Genomic DNA, 22,046 nt, shown 5'->3' with positions numbered 1-22,046 from the left:
ACTTTTACCCCGTCCTAATTAGCAAGGATTGGAGGAACCTTTTGAAAGCAATTGAGATTTTAGTCAAGGCGACTCTCTTCGTGCGACTCCTTAATTTGATATTTGAAAGTTTTTGGAGGATTTCATTTAATTAATTTGCGTTTAAAAAATAAACTCGAACTGGAAAGACTTAGTCCACATGTGCCAAACCACGGAGTGTTTTTGGAGTCTTCTTATAACTGAATGTTTCATGTGGGCTTCGAACCCGTATCAACTACAACATAGGGTCACGAAAATCATTGCGCTGTCAATATGGATAGGTGATTAGCCTACCGCATTTGATTCTGGTGCTGAGGTTAACAGTTGATCCTATAGACAGGAATCTTGTTGGCTGTCCATTCGGATACAGCGGCCACTAAATATCAGTTAACAATACTTAGTCTGCGCTTAATCTCAAGGCTTATATGGTCTGTTGTGGCTAATATTTTTACTGATTCCCAAGTAAAATATTCCCTTGCATATAATTTTTTAAGTACACTATAGTATTTTCCAACTTTAGTAAAGCTAAGTAAATAACTTATAAAATATAAACAACAATACGCGTTTGACGCTAGTTACAATTCAGTACTTCGGCTATGTAAACAAATTTCCTCCTGGGTGTGACTGCTTGTAAATATGTATGCCTATTCGCACGAGTTACCATCGGGAGCTGGATGATGTGTGTGTGTGTGTGGATTTTGCCACTGTACATAAAACGTCTGCTCAAATCGAATGCAAAAACAGAAGAGATTTTTTATTTCAGTGTTTTCAGTTTCTTACATTTATATGTGTTTGTGTGTTTTTACAAAGAATCAATGTATGTACATATATGCGTTTGTGTGTTGTTGAGTCCCGTTCCAGAGAACTAGTGGCAAGAGTGTTAGGTTGGTAACTCACGCACTCACCTTAATGCGTTTCACTTCGGCAGCACATAACTGCAATATTGTTGAATCCGCTGCATCAATGCCTAGCAGCGTAGCATAGCGAAGGTAGCGGCGATGAAGGGAAGCAAAGTAATCCAAGCGCGCACAAACTTTATCACAGTGGTCATACACATTGGGGCAAGGGACAGAGAAGAACTGGAAAAAGAAGACGAGTGAAGTGAATGTAAATGTTTAGCTGTGTATTTGTAAAGAAAAAAGTTTGAAAACTGCGATTTAGAAATTTAAATAAATTAGTTGTCCACCAATTTTTTTCAACATAATTTTTATACATAATTCTTTTCAAAGTGGAACTTAAGAGGGGGAATCCATAATTCGCTGAAAATTTGAACGTTGGTCAATTTAAATTAGCTTAAGGTCTACTGCTAGAGCTAACAAAACAAAAACCGAACCAAAAAACAAGGGCAAATGATTTTATTCTTGCTTTTGTTACCTACAATGTCATAGTCTAAAAGCAAAAATTGACACTTTAGAGTAATTTAAAGAAAATTTGACTATTTAGACCAGATAAATGGAATAAATCAAATCAGACGCTCTACTGCTACTACCTGTTCAATGTGCCTTGACTCAGCATAATTTGCTATATGAACCCGGAAAATGTTTTGCGGTGATATTTTATTTCAAACAAAACAATTCCGTAAAAATGAAATAAAAAAGAGAATTGTAGGTGCTTGTTGTTGTAGTGGTTGAGTATTGCTGCTAAAATATTCATAATTAGCGACTAGCGCCACTGTTCTCGTGTGATGATGTCTTGTTTTGCTTTTTCGTTTTTTCTTTTGAAGTCAGATCCATTTCATTAGATCTAGGTATAACAGCAAACTTTTTATCTCTATGTCTGAGATTTCCTTGATTTGCTGTAAGAAGGGCTTGCCAAAATAGCGAAGTCTTGCTCTAGCTAGACCTGGACTTTCGCATAGATAGTGGAAGAGACTTTCTTTCACCCCTTCCGCTTCACAGCTTCTGCAGATGGGATTGAAAGGGAGGTTAAGTCTTGCTGAGTGATCCCCTACTTTTCAGTAAACTGTAAGGGTTACAGTTATACGTGAAATGTTTGGCCGAGAGCATCTGAACAGGTTGTACGACGGCCATGTTTTCTTTCTAGCACTACACGTATTTATTTGCTTCCACCTTCTTTCGGCTAAAGCATAGTAGTGCGAAGCAATGGATGTTTTTATTGTGTTAAAAGTGGTAGCAACCGCCACTGCTTCTGTTATGTCTAGTGCAGAACCTTTTCTTGCTAGCTCATGCGCCATCTCATTATCCTCTATGTTACTATGACCGGGAACCCATATCAGAGTAATTTGAAGCCAATGACTAAGTAGCTCTAGTTCCTTTCTGCACTGCAAAACTAACTTGGATGAAATGGAATTGGAATCTAAGGCCTTAATAGCTGCTTGACTGTCTGAAAAGATAGCTACTCTTGCACCAATTTCTTTGTAGTATTTTAGTGATTTGCATCCTTCTCTGATTGCTAGTAGTTCTGTCTGGAATACACTGGCATATTCAGGAAGTCGGATTGATTTGGATATGTTGAGCGGCTCCGAACAGAGGCCAACACCAACAGTTCATATTAGTACCATCAGTGTAGATTTCAATGTCGAATGTAGCAATCACTTTGCCTTTCCTCCATTCGGCTCTCGGTGGAAAACGGTCTAATGGTAATATATAGTAGTATTAGTACATTAAGCGCTTCAGTAGGACTGGTGCTAAGTGCTCCTGTGGTTAAGACACACGTTGTTCAGCTTGATTTGGTTGTATTTCTTTTCTATTGTGGGCCACCAGACTAGTGCCGGATATGTTAGTATTGGCCTTACAATGGCTGTGTAGAACCAATTGGATAGTTTTGGTTGGAGACCCAACATTCTCTTACACGTGTAAAGTTTTATATTCCCCTGTACTCTACGTTGGACCTCCAGCTGAGTTTGGAATCTAAGATGATTAAGTATTTTGGCTGTTGGTTTACCATAAGACTAACCGAAATGGCCAAGAAAATCGACAGTGTCTTCGACGCAATCGTTTTTCGAGTTTTCGCGCTGCTTCGTAACCGTAAGCAAAGCGTGAATCCAGGACAATATACTAGAGGTCAATGGACAGTCGTCGTAGTTGAACCCTCTTAGTTAATTGAAGCCGAAGAAGACTAAAATGAGCCTGGCGGAGAAGATTTATCTTGAAAAACAAAACTGTTAAATTTGGCGGCCGCCGTAGTCGAATGGGTTTGTGCGAGACTACTATTCGAAAATTCTCGGGCTTGAAACCCCCCCGTGTCGAAACACCAAATGATAGAAACCATTTTTTCTAATAGCGGTTAGCCCATGGCAGGCAATGGTAAAGATCTTCATAAAAAGGACCATCAACCGTTCGGAGTCGGCAGAAAACTGCAGGTCCCTCCAATTGTGGAGCAACATCAACACGCATGCCACAAATAGAAGGAGGAGCTCGGCCTAACACCAAGATAAGGGTGTAAGCGCCAATTATATATACAAACATATATATATATTGCAAATAAAATTTGCTTTTTGAATCGGCTATAAAAAAAAAAACTAATCAATATTTTGTCAAACATTTTTTTTTATTTTGAAGATTGAACATTGTCATTTATGAATGAAAAATAATATCGTTCAAATGACTGCATAGCATTTGTCCTTAACGGCTCCCCACAAAAAATAGTCCAACGGGCTTAAATCACAGCTCCGAGGCGGCCAATTGATATCGGAATTTAGGCTGATTATTCGGTTTTCAAAAACGGTAGCCAAAAGTTCGAGTGTAACTTTGGCAGTGTGGCAAGTTGCACCGTCCTGTTGAAACCAAATGTCGTCCATGTCATCCTCTTCAATTTTTGGAAACAAAAACTCGTTCAGCATGTCACGGTAACGCTCGCCATTTACTGTAACCGTGGAAGATGAAGAAGACTCATCACTTTGGAAATAGGTTTTCAATATTTCCCAATTTTGTTCAAGCGTATAGCGTCCCATTTCGTAAATGTCAAACCTTTAGTAAATTATGAACACATTCGACATGTCATTTGTGTTAGCATTCTCAAAAAAATAGGTGGTTCAAAAAGCAAACGCTATATGGCCCACCCTGTATAATATATAATTCCCACTTACAACTCCTCCTTCAATTTGTGGTGTGCATCTTGATATTTTTCTACAAATGATGGAACCTACAATTGCCATTGCCTGGCGAGGGCCGACACCCATTAAAAAAACTTTTTCTATCATTTGAGTTTTTGTGCCTGGTGACTTCAACCTGCGCACATCCGAATGGTAGTCATGTACCAAACAAGACAAACAAGCCGCGTTATCGACTTCACATCTCTTTTCAGTCGTAACTAATTTTGCAGAATTTGATTGTCACACCTCGCAAGCAGCCTAATTGGAATTGCAATGAATTTGAAACACCCCAAATTATTTTTTCCCCACCTCATACTCACTGGCAAACGTGGAAACTGCTTAGCGTAATTCTGTAGGCGACACATATATATGACGACCATGGCATTAACCCGCTCTTTCTGGTAGCACTGCGCACTCTCCAGCGCCTCCGAACGTGCGGCAGCAACATCCTTCAGATGCTTCCACTGTAGTGGTAAATGATCGATGTCACGCAAAAGTTGCTGATCAAATTCAACGTTATATGTTTTCAACAAGGCAATAATATCCCTTAGAGGCTTGAACATATTATCTGCATAGAAGGCGTGCTTACGAATTTGTGCCATAACGGCCAGCACGCGAAGGAGGCGTTGGAAGTTCTTCGTGCCTACGGGCAATTGAAGAATTGCCAGGCCATGGCTAATGAAATTGGTGAGCTCCTTGAAAAAGAAATAAAAACAAAGAGCGCATAAAAATTTTCTTATACAGGCATTCAGTTGTTGCAACATGATAACTTACATTTAGAGTACGCTCTACATAGTGTAGCAGCCAGCGTTTGTGTAGGTGCGCCCATTTGCAGACATGGTTAAGTAACGCATACTTCAGCGGATTCAAGTCAATACTCAACCAGCCATTTATGCGTTGTTGGCCGGCCAGTTGCTCGATGGATTCATGGTGTTCATTGTAGCGATCAATCTGTTAAACGGATTAAAATAGAAACGAAACAAAAATTCAAAATCAAGAAAAAAACGACCTCACATAAATGTGTGCATATGTATGTAGGTATGTATGTATTTTTGTTCGACAAAAGATACACTGGGGCAAAAGTAAGTAATATACACCATAAAGAAATTGGAAGTTATTGCTGCTTTACCCAGGGCCAACTCGGCACAGCTGCGAACGCGTTAACCACAATTTAGCCAAGTAAAAAGCTACAAAAATATTCATATAACAATATGAAATTGTAAATCTGTGAATTGTTGGTCAATCCTTAGCCCGCATGCAACTCACACTCGCACATTTGTATAGAGTGACGCAGGTGCTTTGGTGCTGACCAATTCAGTGAAGCAATAAAATGCATGCTTTACTAGTTCGAATGGACTTTGCACATAGCCACATATTGTGCCGATACATAAGTATTAAACATACACACATACATGTGCACGGCTGTGTGTATGAGAGATGGACGCTTAATTTGGGTATTTTAATTTAATGCGCACACGCAGCCAATACATTTTGCAAATCACACACTCATCTACAATGACGGCAGTGGGCATTGATTGTAAATGAGACGCAAAAGGGTGGTATAAATACAGGCTTCTTTTTTTATTATAGGTAAATGGTTTTAACACCGACAACTCTTTATTGCCGGAAATATTACACGTCAGCGGCAGAATGAAATGAGTCGAGACAATTGAAAAACGCTAACTTATTTTCAAAATCTGTGTTCTTTTGCCCAGTTGTCCAAATAGTGCGGGATATTGAATGCGGCATGAAACACCAAAATGATTTAAAGTTTTTTCTAATAGTAGTCGCCCCTCGGAAGGCAATGATAAACCTTCGAGTGTATTATATATATATATATATAATTGGCGCGTACACACTTTTTGGGTGTTTGGCCGAGCTCCTCCTCCTGTTTGTGGCATGCGTCTTGATGTTGTTCCACAAAGGGAGGGGCTTACAGTTTCAAGCCGACTCCGAACGGCAGATATTTTTATGGGGAGCTTTTTCATGGCAGAAATACACTCGGAGGTTTGCCATTGTCTGCCGAGGGGCGACCGCTATTAGAAAAATGTTTTTCTTAATTTTGGTGTTTTCACCGAAATTCGAAGCGACGTTCTCTCTGTGAATTCCGAATGGTAGTCGCGCACCAACCCATTCGGCTACGGCGGCTTCGAGTGTATTACTGCCACAAAAAAACAAACTTCTCATAAAAATCCATCTGCCGTTCGGTGGCGTCGTAAGCCTGTAGGTCCCTCCATTTGTGGAAAAATATCAAGACGCTCATCAAACACCCAACGAAGAGTGTAAGGGCTAATTATATATACCTTCTGCTCAAATATGAACGAGACGTTGTCAATAAAACGGTCCGCGGATGACATATAGCAAAAATATTTTTTTTTGTTTTTTGGTAGGACTGTTATAAGCTTACATGGCAAATTTCAGCGTGATATGTCACATAGTTTGTTTTCTGTGCTACTGTAAACAAGTCAAGCTCGAGTGTGTTCTTCGAATTCTCTTTTATGACTTCAATTGTCTCAAAATGTTTTCCACGGAGCAGCAACTTGAGCTTGGGAAACAGGAAAAAGTCACATGGAGCCATATCAGGCGAATACGGTGCTTGCGGAACGATATTAACATTATTTTAGTTCAAATAATCGCGAACAAGACGTGATGTGTGAGCTGGTGCATTATCGTGATGCAAGAACCATGACTTGTCCCACAATTCCTTCCTTTTAAGACGAATGTTCTCGCGCAAACGCTTTAAAACGTCTAAATAATATTCAGCGTTAACCGATTTTGCGATTTGTGCGGTTTTCAAGCACAATTTCCTTTACTTTTCCGATGTTTTCGTCGTTTATTTTTGGTGCTGGTCGACGTTCATGAGGCAAGTTTTCAACCGATGTACGGCCCTCTTTGAACGATTTGTACCACTGGAAAACACGTGCACGCGATAGAGCAGAATCCCCATAGGTTGTCTGCAACATTTTTAAGGCGTCTGAAGCCGAAATTTTGTTGGAATAACAAAATTTCAAACAAATTCTTTGTTCAACTTGAATTTCCATCGTTAAATTCGAAGAACACACTCGAGCTTGACTTGTTTACAGTAGCACAGAAAACAAACTATGTGACATATCACGCTGAAATTTGCCATGTAAGCTTATAATAGTCCTACCAAAACACAAACAATTTATTTTTACCATATGTCATCCGCGGACCGTTTTATTGATAACGTCTCGTTCATATTTGAGCAGAAGGTATATGATTAGAAATATAATTTAGCCATTAAAGGGATGTAAAGAAAACAATGTGCCGATTATTTCGTGGTTCTAATAACGCATTTTATTTAATTTTAATTTTAAAATGAAACTTGTTTTTAGACCACCCTTTAGATATGTACATATGAGCGCAATAACTAAGCCTAGCAAATAAATTAGTAAAGTTAGTTCCGGGCGTGGAAAGTATGCCTGCTTGTTTATTTGTTCGCCTGTGTATGTGTTTTTCGCAAATCGAAATGGCTTCTGGTAATCGTTGGCCAATTTTTGGGGGGAATATTAATGTTGTTTTGGCTTAGCTGCTGTTGGGAAAGCAGCAGGCTTGAGAAGAAGCTGGAAATTGGCCAACTCATCACTTCTTGAGAAATTAGCCAACTAAAATTCCATGCATTATGAACAGCTGAGGCAATACCAATTGCCACTCATAAATAAAAGAGTTAGCAGTTGGCATTGTAGCGCATGGTCATTGTGATAGCCTGTTGTGGTGCCCATCAAACCGGCGATGGCACCAGAGGCTTTTTGTTTTGCATTGCAAATTATAACACACAATCATAGGTACATATATTTTTTGTACAAACAGGAAGATTTATGCATATTGCGGTTTTTGAGGCAACAAACGGCATGCACTTATTGGCCGATTGCTATTCGAGTTTCATTAATCGCTTCGAAATTTTCTTACATAATATCTAAATCATAAGAACAGCGACCTACTGATCGAGAGTTAGAGAATTTCGGAAGGCTTACTTACTAAGTTGAAAATGAAAATAGGGTAAATAATAGAGGTTTTTAGGAATCCGCAATCCCAAATCTAAATGAGGGAATTAACGTCTTACGGACTGATTATGGCGAAGTACTGTAACTGCACGAACGACAAAGCCACCTGAGCTGTTGAGTTTCACTCGAAGTGTAACTAACTTCAGACCACTCGCGCAGCTGGTGCACGGGCATAAGCTGTCTGTTAGTTGTAAACGACGAGAGTAAACGACAAAAAAAGAAAATCAGTAATGGATTTCAAATGCAATATAATATAAATAAAGATGGTTTTGAAATTATTAAAAAACATGTTTAAAGTATTTATTAATCAATAATATATTTTCCTTCATTATTTACAATGTCTTTCTAACGTTTAGGCAAATTTTTAATTCCCTGCTCAAAAAATTGTTTGTCCTTAGAGCCAAAATACGCTTCGATATCCCTTTTCATAGTTTCTTTTGAGGAGTAGTTCTTGTTACTCATATGGGATTGAAGTCCACGGAAAAGGTGATAATCACAAGGTGTAACATCCGGAGAGTATGGTGGATGCGGCATTAGCTCCCATCCGAGCTCGTTCAGCTTGCCTCATGTTTGCCTTGCGGTATGAGGTCTTGCGTTGTCGTGGAGAAACAAAACTTTGCGTCTATTCACTAAAGACGGTCGATTTGTGTTAAGTGCCTCATTCAGGCTTGATACCTGATGAGAATAATAATCAGCAGTTATCGTCTGGTTTGGTTCCAGAAGTTCATAATAAACAATACCGGCCATATGCCATCTCTAGGGGTCGTTTCTTGTGTTTCATCTTTATCTAACCATTGGCGTTTGCGAAAAAGATTATTGTAAAGCACCCATTTTTCATTACCAGTATCGATACGGTTCAAAAAACTTTAATTTTCAAGCCGTTGCAGCAGCTGAAAACATACATTCACTCTCTGTTGAAACTTTTCCGAACTGAACCAGGTGCCTGTGAACTATTCCATGCGATGAAACTATCATATTGACTGTCAAATTTGGCGCAGCTTCCACGAGTTTGAGCAAGGCGTCGGAGTTAAAGACTTAAGAACGACCAGCGCGCAGGGCATCCTCCACGTCGCAGTTACCACTTCGGAATTTTGCACAGTCCTTACACTCACGGTATCCTCTCCGTGAACAGTGTTTATTTCTGCAGCAGCAGTTGTTGCATGCTTCTATCCGCGATTAAAATCACTTGTTGAATGCACAATATATCAAAGAAAATATAAATAGTTTCGTTTTATTCCGCGAATAATTTTTTGTATGCAAAAATCGTACGAAAGTGAAATTATGCGTAAAATACGCACGAACTTATGGACTGACCGATAAATAAAGTTTTTGTTTATCGCACCATTAGCTAATAGTTTAGGCTGCAACCGCAGATGGGCGCTCTCTAATCGTTTTCATTGAGCCTGGCGTCAAAAGATTCACCAGTTTAAAGGGGCTGAAAAAAGCCATTGTACCTGTAAGTCGCATTCGGGCAGCTTGCGATTCGTTTCTGGACAGTCTCAAGGCCATAGTCAAAGCCAAAGGTGGTCAAATCGAGCAAAAGTATTGATTCTTAGTTTTGTATATTGTAATTTTCACACATTTTTTACTTTGAATTGAAAAAAGTAATTTTCCAAACTAAATTTATGGCATTTTTAATTGGTTACACTTCGAGTGCTGGAATTTGTAGTAAGGCATCATTTTAACTTTTGTATGGCCGCCGTAGCCGAATGGGTTGGTGCGTGATTATCATTCGGAATTCACAGAGAGATTGTTAGTTCGAATCTCGGTGAAAGCAAAATTAATAAAAAAAAAAACATTTTTCTATTAGCGGTCGCCCTCGGCAGGCAATGGCAAACCTCCGAGTGTATTTCTGCCATGAAAAAGCTCCTCATAAAAATATCTGCCGTTCGGAATCGGCTTGAAACTGTAAGCCCCTCCCTTTGTGGAACAACATCAACACGCACACCACAAATAGGAGGAGGAGCTTGGCCAAGCACCTAACAGAAGTGTACGCGCCAATTATTATTTTTTTTTTTATGGTAAAAAAATATTTAAGAATTGTGATTTTTTTTACTTTGTGGTTAAAATGCTTGTAAACAAATTTGGAGTTTGGCTGTTGTAATAATTCTTGCGTTAAATATCTCTTGAAGCTTCAAGATATCTACTTCAGATCGCGGGTTTTAGGAGAAGGTTAATTTATGCATTCAACTCTGGTACACAGATGGGTCGAAGCTTGCGGATGGTAGGACTGGTATGAGTATCTTTGGTCCGATCTTTGAAATAACAGCCGAGCAGAGATCTATGTCATAGAAGTTTATGGCAGAGAATGCCTTCGAATAAGTACCACCTGTAAACGCAACAGCGTTTTTTCAGAAAAACTTTCAGCTTTTTGTGATCTGCAGGCTCACACACAAACATTTAAACTCGTTGAGGAATGCTTCACTCTCTTCAATATCCTAAGGATAAGAAACACCGTTTTGCTAGGCTGGGTAATGGCTCAGAAAATGATGGCAATGCCAGCATGGAACAGGCAGACTGCTTATCCAAATTAGATGATACTACGGAATTCCATGAACCAGAAACCGTTTGTGAGTTTACCAAAAATCTACTTAAAGGAAGTTATCAGGACTGGAAAGACAAAGAACTTATACGACTCCGGGTGGAAAATGCAGAACAGAGGCAGGTAAAACAATGTATTCCTTCTTCTAAAATAGCGTTAAGTGGTCTCCTAAACCGGCATAAAAAGGAATTACGAACTCTCACTGGATATTGTATGACGCATTGTAGTCCAACGTTAGAGTTTCCGAGAACTAGGACCAGTAGCAACAAGCGTTTGCCGTTTTTGTGAGGTGGTAACGAAACACCATAGCACTTCCTCTGCGAATGTGCGTCTCTTGCAAGAAGAAGACGCCTTCAACTTGGTCACAATCACGTACTCATTTGAAGTCGCAGTGCATTATGGGCCAATAATAGTAATAATAATATGATAATACAGCATTTCATTTTTCAGAAAAATCTGTAGTTTTCACAAGTTTTTTGCATCTGATTTTTTGTTTACTGATATTTAAAATAGCGTTGCCACCTTATTGAAAACAATTAATTACTAACTAGTTTAAATTAACAAATTGTATTAACAAAATGTGTTAAAAAAATGGGCAAAGCTTTTATTAAAATTATTTGTGTATGGCGTTGCCACCTAACATTAAAGGCAAACATTTTAAATAACGGTACAAATGAATTAAAACATATGGGGACTCGACCAAGGGAAGGCTCTATTCGGCACAATTTGCAGATTTTCTTTTAGAAGTCGGTAAAGGAAAACATACTGCAACTGTAAGGAAAAGTTATATGGAGGTTTTTAGAAGGAGCTTTTTAATGGCAGAAATGTAATTGTGTAATGGCTGAAAACTAATCAGGTAAAAGATAGAGCGACTGCTTGGTGACTCCTTCTCAACCCGAGTAAGCTGTCCAAACAATTTATATATTTACGCTACAGAGAATAAAACTAGAAATATTGTGCCCAATAAATAAAAAAAAGAAACAGAAATAGTTTGTCTGTCCCTTTGAAAAATCTACTACTACAAAAATACTATTTCATTTTACACGCAAGCGTTGCCACGTACAAGAGCAAGTAATCATCATCGTTATTTAGCTTTACAACGCGGGTTGGGTTTTAACCTTCTCTACGATATTCCTCCAGGCTTCTCTGTTTCTTGCCAGATATCTCCAGTTGGTTACTTCGAGCGTTCGTTGGTCTTCTGCTATGCAGTCCATTAGTCGCTTACACTGACTTCTCGTTATCATAAGTTTGTGCTGCATTATTAGTTTCTGAGCACGCGTGTCTTCCATTCTTAGAACTTGCCCAATTCACCTTAACCTTTGATGAATTTGACAATGTCCTCGCCCTGCATAAATTGGAGTAACTCTTCGTTGGTTCGTATTATGTAATCACCTCTTTCGTTTAACCTGGGGCCATATAGAGCAAGCAGTCTATAAAAATTGTTTGTCGTTGTTTGACGGTAACTGCATTTCATGAATTATTCATGAAAACATACATCTTAAACCGTACATGACAAGGCTAAAATCGAAATGTAACATTTTCTTCAATGCTTGAATATATCTTAATTCTTAAAGATTCATATTCAATTTAGCAAACACTAAGATAGTCAAATCAAATATTTAACTTTGCAAAATACCCAGATATTCATATCATCTACACACATGTAAATCTTAACACATTTTCTAGAGAAGTATTCATTTCAGCCGCCCACATTTCATGCCTAAAACAACTGAAGCGATTATGTTCAACACATCAGCATAATCAACCAAGAGTGATGTTGGTCAATTTTCCAATTATTTTTAAAATTTATTTATCTACACACATAACGTGTTGCTTAGGAATAAGGGTTTTTGCCAAGAAAGCATCAATAAACTTTCATAACCGCAACACATCATTCATACTCTGCTTATGGCATTCCTTAGTTTCGTTTTCTGCTTACATCCTTTATACTCGTATTATACATATATAGGGTGGGCCATGTAAAATTTGCTTTTTGAATCGGCTATAAAAAAAACTAATCAATATTTTTTCAAATTTTTTTTTTTATTTTGAAGATTGAACATTGTCATTTATGAATGAAAAATAATATCGTTCAAATGACTGCCACGACTGGCTTTACAGTAGGCCATTCGATCAACCCAATTTTTAAGCACATTTTCGATTGTTTGGGCTCCAATTTCATGAATGGCAATTTCGATTTCGTGTTTTAAAGCATCAATCGTCTCTGGATGGTTCGCATAGCATTTATCCTTAACGGCTCCCTACAAAAAATAGTCCAACGGGCTTAAATCACACCTCCGAGCCGGCCAATTGATATCGGAATTCAAAAACGGTAGCCAAAAGTTCGAGTGTAACTTAGGCAGTGTGACAAGTTACACCGTCCCACAGTGCGGCCGATTCCCGAAAAGCTGGCCAAAACTCAAAAAATTAAGTAATTAATTCAAAATTTCTTACTCGGGGGTTGTCGGGGTCGCTGATTACGAATTTGATCTTAAAATTTTGAAAATCCACCCCCTTCCACCCCTATTGGCCACCCCCTCACGTGAAATAGCGTATATTCAAGAACATACCATAATCAAGATGCATGTAAATTTATATGTTTTCGGGGTCGCAAGGTAGCAAGTGGTAGCAGCTGATACTTGTTTTATTCAGTAACCATTACTTTTTTGAGTAACCTTTAATAGGTTTCAAAGCAGCATATGACGGCGTTGTATTACTATACTTTTTTTTCGACTTTTGGCCAGCTTTTTGGGAATCGGCCGCACTGTGCGTCCTGTTGAAACCAAATGTCGTCCATGTCATCCTCTTCAATTTTTGGAAACAGAAACTTGTTCAGCATGTCACGGTAACGCTCGCCATTTACTGTAACCGCGGAAGAAGAAGAACACTCACCACTTTGGAAATAGGTTTTCAATATTTCCCAATTTTGTTCAAGCGTATAGCGTCCCATTTCGTAAATGTCAAACCTTTAAGTAAATTATGAACACATTCGACATGTCATTTGTGTTACCATTCTCAAAAAAATAGATGGTTCAAAAAGCAAACGCTATATGGCCCACCCTGTACTACTACTTATATACAATACACATATACGAAATGGGATTTGACCATCTCAATCACTAGCAGTCTATTGGCCAATTATTAACAATTGCCCAGCATTTATCAAATGTAATGTGTCATCACAGTTTGACTTGACGAATTCTAATAATCAATTTGACTCAATATGGAAACTATGAATATTACAAAAAAAATTACTTTAATCTCAAATCAACATTCACTCTTCCATTTATCTATACTAATATTATAAAGAGGAAAACTTTGTTTGTTTGTAATGAATAGGCTCAAAAACTATTGGACCGATTTTAAAAATTCTTTCACCATTCGAAAGCTACATCATCCACGAGTAACATGGATTATATTTTATTTTGGAAATAGGGTTCGAGATATAGGTCAAAACGTGGACCCGGGTAACCTTCGGATGTGTATGTACAATATGGGTATCAAATGAAAGCTGTTGATAAGTGCTTTAACACGGGGTAATTTTCATACCTATTGATGACTAGGGTCTGGAAATATATGCCAAAACGTGGACCCGCCGTGTCTTTGCACCGAATTAAACCAAACTTACACACATTGTTAAGGAGGTATTGAAGATGGTTTCGGTATAGTTTGGATACCTATTGGTAGATAGGGTCTCGAGATATAGGTCAAAACGTGGACCCGGGTAACCTTCGGATATGTATGTACAATATGGGTATCAAATGGAAGCTGTTGGTGAATGCTTTAGTTCAGAGTATTTCCATCCGCTCCGTGACTAGGGTCTCGAGATAGAGACCAAAACGTGGACCCTAGAATGTGTTTGTACAATATGGATATCAAATGAAACCTGTTGATAAGTGCTTTAATACGGGGTAATTTTCATACCTATTGATGACTAGGGACTCGAAATATATGCCAAAACGTGGACCCGCCGTGTCTTTGCACCGAATTAAACCAAACTTACACACATTGTTAAGTAGGTATTGAAGATGATTTCCGTATAGTTTGAATACCTATTGGTAGATAGGGTCTCGAGATATAGGTCAAAACATGGACCCGGGTAACCTTCGGATGTGTATGTACAATATGGGTATCAAATGGAAGCTGTTGGTGAATGCTTTAGTTCAGAGTATTTTTTATGCCGCTCCGTGACTAGGGTCTCGAGATAGAGACCAAAACGTGGACCCTAGAATGTGTTTGTACAATATGGATATCAAATGAAAGCTGTTGATAAGTGCTTTAATACGGGGTAATTTTCATACCTATTGATGACTAGGGACTCGAAATATATGCCAAAACGTGGACCCGCCGTGTCTTTGAACCGAATTAAACCAAACTTACACACGTTGTTAAGTAGGTTTTGAAGATGATTTCCGTATAGTTTGAATACCTATTGGTAGATAGGGTCTCGAGATATAGGTCAAAACGTGGACCCAGATAACCTTCGGACGTGTATGTACAATATGGGTATCAAATGGAAGCTGTTGGTGAATGCTTTAGTTCAGAGCATTTTTCATGCCGCTCCGTGACTAGGGTCTCGGGATAGAGACCAAAACGTGGACCCTAGAATGTGTTTATACAATATGGATATCAAATTGAAGCTGTTGGTGAATGCTTTAGTACAGAATATTTTTCATGCCGCTCCGTGACTGGGGTCTCGAGATATAGGTCAAAACGTGGACCCGGGTAACCTTTGGTTGTGTATGTACAATATGGGTATCAAATGAAAGCTGTTGATAAGTGCTTTAATACGGGGTAATTTTCATACCTATTGATGACTAGGGACTCGAAATATATGCCAAAACGTGGACCCGCCGTGTCTTTGAACCGAATTAAACCAAACTTACACACATTGTTAAGTAGGTATTGAAGATGATTTCCGTATAGTTTGAATACCTATTGGTAGATAGGGTCTCGAGATATAGGTCAAAACGTGGACCCGGGTAACCTTCGGACGTGTATGTACAATATGGGTATCAAATGAAAGCTGTTGGTGAATGCTTTAGTACAGAGTATTTTTCATGCCGCTCCGTTTTTGGGGTCTCGAGATATAGGTCAAAACGTGGACCCGGGTAACCTTTGGTTGTGTATCTACAATATGGATATCAAATTGAAGCTGTTGATAAGTGCTTTAATACGGGGTAATTTTCATACCTATTGATGACTAGGGTCTCGAAATATATGCCAAAACGTGGACCCGCCGTGTCTTTGAATCGAATTAAACCAAACTTACACACATTGTTAAGTAGGTATTGAAGATGGTTTCCGTATAGTTTGAATACCTATTGGTAGATAGGGTCTCCAGATATAGGTCAAAACGTGGTCCCGGGTAACCTTCGGACGTGTATGTACAATATGGGTATCAAATGGAAGCTGTTGGTGAATGCTTTAGTTCAGAGTATTTTTCATGCCGCTCCGTGACTAGGGTCTCGGGATAGAGACCAAAACGTGGACCCTAGAATGTGTTTGTACAATATGGATATCAAATTGAAGCTGTTGGTGAATGCTTTAGTACAGAGTATTTTTCATGCCGGTTCGTGACTGGGGTCTCGAGATATAGGTCAAAACGTGGACCCGGGTAACCTTTGGTTGTGTATGTACAATATGGGTATCAAATGAAAGCTGTTGATAAGTGCTTTAATACGGGGTAATTTTCATACCAATTGATGTCTAGGGTCTCGAAATATATGCCAAAACGTGGACCCGCCGTGTCTTTGCACCGAATTAAACCAAACTTACGCACATTGTTAAGTAAGTATTGAAAATGGGTTTCGTAAAGTTTGGTTGTAATTCGGAACTCCGGCAACGCGTACAGCGTTCTTTTGAACCAGCCATAATGCCGTTTACTTTTTTAACGCTTGAGGCGGAACTGAACTGTCAAATTGACCGTGTGAGTTACAATGTGTCAATATTTCTTTCTGATTTGGACGCCATAAGGAGAAGACGTAAGCGCAAAGTGTAAACATTTTTTGTGGATTTTTTTGGAGTGGATTTTGGAACAGTGAATAATTTCTTACGAAATTTGAGAATTTAATATGAAATCCGAATGTTCAAATGAAATTATGTGTTGTTTTTTTTAAATATAAATGGATAATGGTTATAAAAGCTCCAATGCTTAATAAAACATAAATTGAAACGAAAAATTCATGGATGATCAGGAAAAAAGACGATTGTTTCTTAGTTATTCATTTGCGATGATTTCAAATTTAAAAACAATCTTTTTTTTCCTGATTTTCAATTTTCAAAAACAAATAGAAAAACAAAAAAAAAGAATAAAGAAATAAATAATATGAAAACCATATATTTTTTGTTCTAAACCATATCTATTCTATTTTAGTGTGCCCAGCGAAGGGGGCCGGGTTTGCTAGTTTAGTAGAATTTGGGAGAATAATTTTGAGTGTTTTTACTTGCTTATACCACTCGATTGGCAATTCTATGTTTGATATGCTCTTTCTCTCTCTCTCCAGTCCGGTTGTACAGTGGAGAGCTACTTAAGATTTTCAGATAATAAGCACGTCTGTAAATACTTCAAGCGCTCGCCTCAAGAGAGAACATACAGATGCAATAAAAATCAACGATAGGTAGCCATAACCAAAACTGATTTAACGATTGTATAAAAGTAAATAAGAATAGTTTGAGAATTATCACAGAAAATCCAGCAGGGCATTGCAGATTGAATACTATCAGAATACTAACATGGGACTATACTCTAATGGAATTTGCAGGTTCTATAGAGAGGAAGATGAGAACGCCAATATATGCGCTGCCATCATGCCCAGTACTGTTGCCTCAACATATTCTACCATAGAAGGAAATAAAACTCATAAAAATATGCCAAATACAACAATTTATTGACGAAGTTGTGTTCAGAAATACTAGGATTCGATGAAGGGGGCACAATAGACATTTCAGTGCGAGACCGGGAAATGGCTCTCAAATTACCATAAATGGTGGCCAACCCTAAGGTAGAGTAATAAGCGCGCGTTTTTCAAAATCCATACAAATTGTACTGCCGTGAAATATGCGTGAAATTTCACAGGGATTTTTCTTTGCCGTTGTCCAGCTTTTGCCAGACCTTGATGGTACATTCTCGGTTCGGTTGTTCTGAGAATGGACGAGCTACATTCTCTTTCCCTGAACGAACTGCTGAGATTCATAAAACAATCTGGGAAATTTGTAGAGGAATAATGTCTCTACCTATCCATTCAATCCTCTCTCTTGACCTTAAGTGTAATGTGCAGTATGCAATATTGTCGGAGTACTTGACGGCAGAAGATACGCAAAAATTATTGCAATAACGAAGAATAGTCAGACGAAGGAAGGCACCTCTCCGAGCCGTTTGATACCAAACGAGGTTTCATACAGGCTGACTCTTTGACGTGTGTCTTCTTTAACCTGATGTTGGGAAATATCGTGCGAGCCGCAGAACTTAATCGCTCAGGAACAATTTTAGGGTAATTATTTAATTTTTGAATATAGTGAAAATAATTTAGTAATTTATAAAAAATTAGTAGTTTAATTTTATCAAATCAGAAGATATTTTTCTTTTTTCCGCTGGGGTTTGATGGTCATGGAAAAGTGTACTACTCTGTATATATATAACACACCTAATGGAAAGGTTAGTTTTTCTAATTGCTATATTTCAGCAGCTGTCAAAGTTACCAATGACATTTCCCATCTCATCATGCACCGGTTCACGCCTGAAATAAGCCAATGCGAAAGTCGTGGCTTAAAAAAAATCAACTGGCGTCGAAACGCGTCTTTATTGATTAAATGGTAAATTTCAATTACAATTTTGATATGCTTACAGCTAGTATTTATAATATTTCCTATTGCTAATAGTTGATTCACTTACAATACAATATTTGGTGAATCAACGAAATACGAATATTGCTTATTCTAAGTTTCCTAAATTATTTGCATAAGTGTCGTTGCACTCATTTCTTTACAAGCTAATTGTGTCGCTTGCGAAATGCGTTAGTGCAATGGCACTTATTTGGTTGGGTATCGAGTTACGATGACCAGTCCACTTCAATTGTATTTTCTTTTGGAGTAGAATGGTTGAGTGACGTAACTCCCCTTTCCTTTGATTGAAAACACTCCTGGGTTTTTGCATTTACGTTAAGTTCAATGGCTTTGTGCTTGTTTGTGAAATAAATAAAAATTACAGATAAGGCTAATGTGCTTACTGCGATGAATGAAATTGTTAGCCAAATATTAATTTGATATGATTTTTTGTGGAAGGTTAGTTCTTTGATTTTTTGAGCGTTTTCAATTTGGTTGATAATTAATTCGTCAAATGTAGGTTCGAGTTGTGTGTTATTTATATTTGATTCAAGGTGACGTATTACATATTTTTGTGTAAATGATTTATTTGTATTTTTATAAGTTTCGTTTTTTACATAAAGTTCACAATCATTGAATAAAATAAGTTGAGTTCCTATGGAATTTAAAGTTCTTCCGTTACATGTACTTTTTATTTCAATTAGTTTTGAATTTTTTACAATTATTAAGCCTTTTTCGATTTCCATAATTTCTTCTTTATAATTTTTGATTTTCTTACAATTTTTCTTTATTACACATGATTTTGAGGCTTTTAGGCTTTTTTGATATAAATTTCTTGAAAAAGTGAATCTTGTTTTATTTATTTCCAAAAGATGTTCGCTTTTGAATTGTAATTCTTCCGAGTTCTTGTTTGCACATGGAGTTATGAATATATGTTTTGCTATAGTTGTATTTGTTGGGATTTTTAATGAAAATATAATATTATCTGCGGCGGTTGCTGCTCCTAATTCTATGTTTTCTAGTTTAAATATATCTATATTGTATGTATTTATTTCCTCAGGGGTAAGAATGTTGCTGGACATTAAGTTTAGTCTAGCTGATGCTAAGTTATTTTGGATGTGCTCTATACTATTGCTAAGCGATCTAATTCTCAAAAGAATGTCAAGATGTAGAAGTTCTTTATGTATGTCTTGATTTTGATGTTGTACTGAATTTAATTTTAAAGAGACTTGTCTTCTATCTGATTCTATAGCTTTCTGAATATTTTGGAATGTTTTGTTAAAGTTATCATTTATCTTTATATTCTTATTTAAGGTGTCTATGGCAATATGGTTATTCGTGTCAATAACTTTAAAATGTTCTTCTATATTTTGTCTATCGTCGTCGTCCATACTTCCATATAGCCATTTCATTGTTGTACCTAATATGTTCATTAGTCCTCTTTTCTGTCTGTGAGGTAGTAATGTATAAAGTTTGCTTCGTAGTATTGCAAATTCCTGTGTTAGAATTTGCCCCTTTTCGGTCAGTTTCGAGTCTTTTGCTAAATTCTCAAGTGCGTCAATAATACTTTCTATTTCCTTTGGTTTGATTATGTGGAGGATGATGTCAAAATCTGTGATCACCTGTATGTTGTCGAGTTTTATTTCAGCAAACCCGTCTTCACTTTTGATGTCTTCAGTTATTATCGTTGCGGTCGATCCTATTATCAGTGTTATTAACATCATTGATGTCAAGAGTACCTGCAAATTTTCCTGGTCTTTTAATGTTACTTGCATGAGTGTTTTGAAGTGGTAGCTTTCGATATCTAGGTTCGTGTTTATGTCTAAGTGCTCTATAATTTTTTACGTGTCCTGTACTTCTTTCGTCGTTAAAAACCTCTCTTTTGTTATTAATCTTGTTAATAACTCTTTCTTTAGCTTCTTTTATTCGGTCATGGATTATCCCTTTGTCAATTTTACCAGATGCTATATCTGAAGGTCTTTCTTTCAGTGTGGAATTGATATTATTGTTGTAGGTTTGAATACATTTGTACATTTTCTCTCTTGTTGATAGAGTTGGTGATTGGAGTTCCATAATTCTAAATTTTTCTCCTATCGTGTTATGAAGTCGTTCAATATCTGAGTTCCCTGTATGACTATTCGGTTTAGTAAAATGGACTTCAACCCCTTCTTCTCTTAAAAAGTCTTTTACATTCACGCAATTGAATTCATTATCAGTTATAAAGAGTTTAGGTTTTCCTCTCATTGCAAAATACATCCGTAGGTTTTCAACAAGTGTAATGCTATTTCTGTCTTCTAAGAGGATAGCTACTGCGAATTTAGAAAATTTGTCGATAAAAGTCATAAAGTTATGCTTCTTAATTGTGTACGTATCAAGGTGTACTATTTCGTTAGTATCCTTTGGTGTTTCGGTCAGATGAAATTTCGGTTTGATAGGTTTTCTATCATATTTTGTTTGACAACATATATCACAGTTATTTATACATTTTTGAATTAATTGTTTTAAATTTTTGTGATATATGAGTTTTTTCAGTCCTTCGTAATTTTCTTTTATGCCTGAATGGCCACTTTCGGTGAAGTGATAATTTTTTATATACCTAAATGTCTCGTCTTCGTTCTGCATGTCTTTAGCATGGTAAGAGCATTTGAAAAATTTTATGTTTCCATTAAATAATTCTATTAGTTTTTGCTGTACAGTATTGTAATCACTGTCAGAAAGCTCAGAGAAAATTCCAACTTTTCCTGATTTGAGAAATCGTCTGAATATATCTGAAATAAAACCGCTATTTATATCGTCTAGGCAAATATATATCTTTCTTTTATTTCCAATAATTTCAATCTCTCTATATTTGTGCTCAACTAATATTATTTGTGTGTGGAAACGATTGACTACTGTATCTAGAATTGGGAAATGATCATTAAGGTCCTCTTCTTGAGAGTGTATGGTTGCAGAGGTACTCATATTGTCTAAGTTATCCTCGATTTGTGTGTCCTCATTCGTTAGGTAGATGTCACCTGTTTCGCTATTAATTCTACTTAGGAAATCGGCTAGGGTATTTTCTTTACCTTTAATGTAACCGATGTTGATGTCATATTCACCTAATTTCAGTATCCATCTTTGTAGTCTTGGATTTATGTCCTTTCCTCTGTATTTTGTTTGTAGCCACTTTAGTGGTTGATGGTCTGTTAGTAAGTCAAATTTCCTGCCGTAAACATAGGGCCTAAAATAATTGACTGCCCATACTATGGCGAGAAGTTCCTTTTCTGTGGTTGAGTATTTTTTTTCGTGCTCATTCAAAGTTCTACTTGCGTAGCATATGGGATGACCTGCTTGCGTTAATGCGGCACCTATAGCGTAATCGCTTGCGTCTGTAGCAATTTCAAATTTTTTTCCGAAATCCGGGTACTTAAGTATCGGTGGGGATATGAGTAATCTCTTTAATTTATAAAAGGCGTCCATGTACTGTGTATCGTGGACGTTGACTTTTGTATCCTTTTTTAGGTATTTAGTCATAGCTTGAGCTATTTTAGCGTAATTCTTTATGAATTTGCGATAGTATCCAGTTGCTCCCAGAAATGATTTA

General features: G+C 37.4%; 1 protein-coding gene across 1 annotated transcript in view; it reads right to left on the bottom strand.

Moving 5' to 3' along the window:
• Nucleotides 1-22,046, bottom strand: part of LOC128871924 (dynein beta chain, ciliary) — a 141,884-nt gene that overhangs the window by 62,299 nt on the left and 57,539 nt on the right. Inside the window, exons 14-16 of the mRNA XM_054114105.1 lie at nt 4,847-5,023; nt 4,393-4,767; nt 924-1,097 (exon numbers count right to left, since the gene is read on the bottom strand). Coding sequence (XP_053970080.1) covers nt 924-1,097; nt 4,393-4,767; nt 4,847-5,023 — 726 coding nt within the window. The remainder of the gene's footprint in view (nt 1-923; nt 1,098-4,392; nt 4,768-4,846; nt 5,024-22,046) is intronic.

Source organism: Anastrepha ludens, chromosome 2 (genome assembly GCF_028408465.1).
Source record: "Anastrepha ludens isolate Willacy chromosome 2, idAnaLude1.1, whole genome shotgun sequence".
Classification (NCBI taxonomy): Eukaryota; Metazoa; Arthropoda; class Insecta; order Diptera; family Tephritidae; genus Anastrepha; species Anastrepha ludens.
The sequence above is the reverse complement of the archived record's forward strand: the minus strand, read 5'-3'. Positions and strand labels throughout refer to the sequence as shown.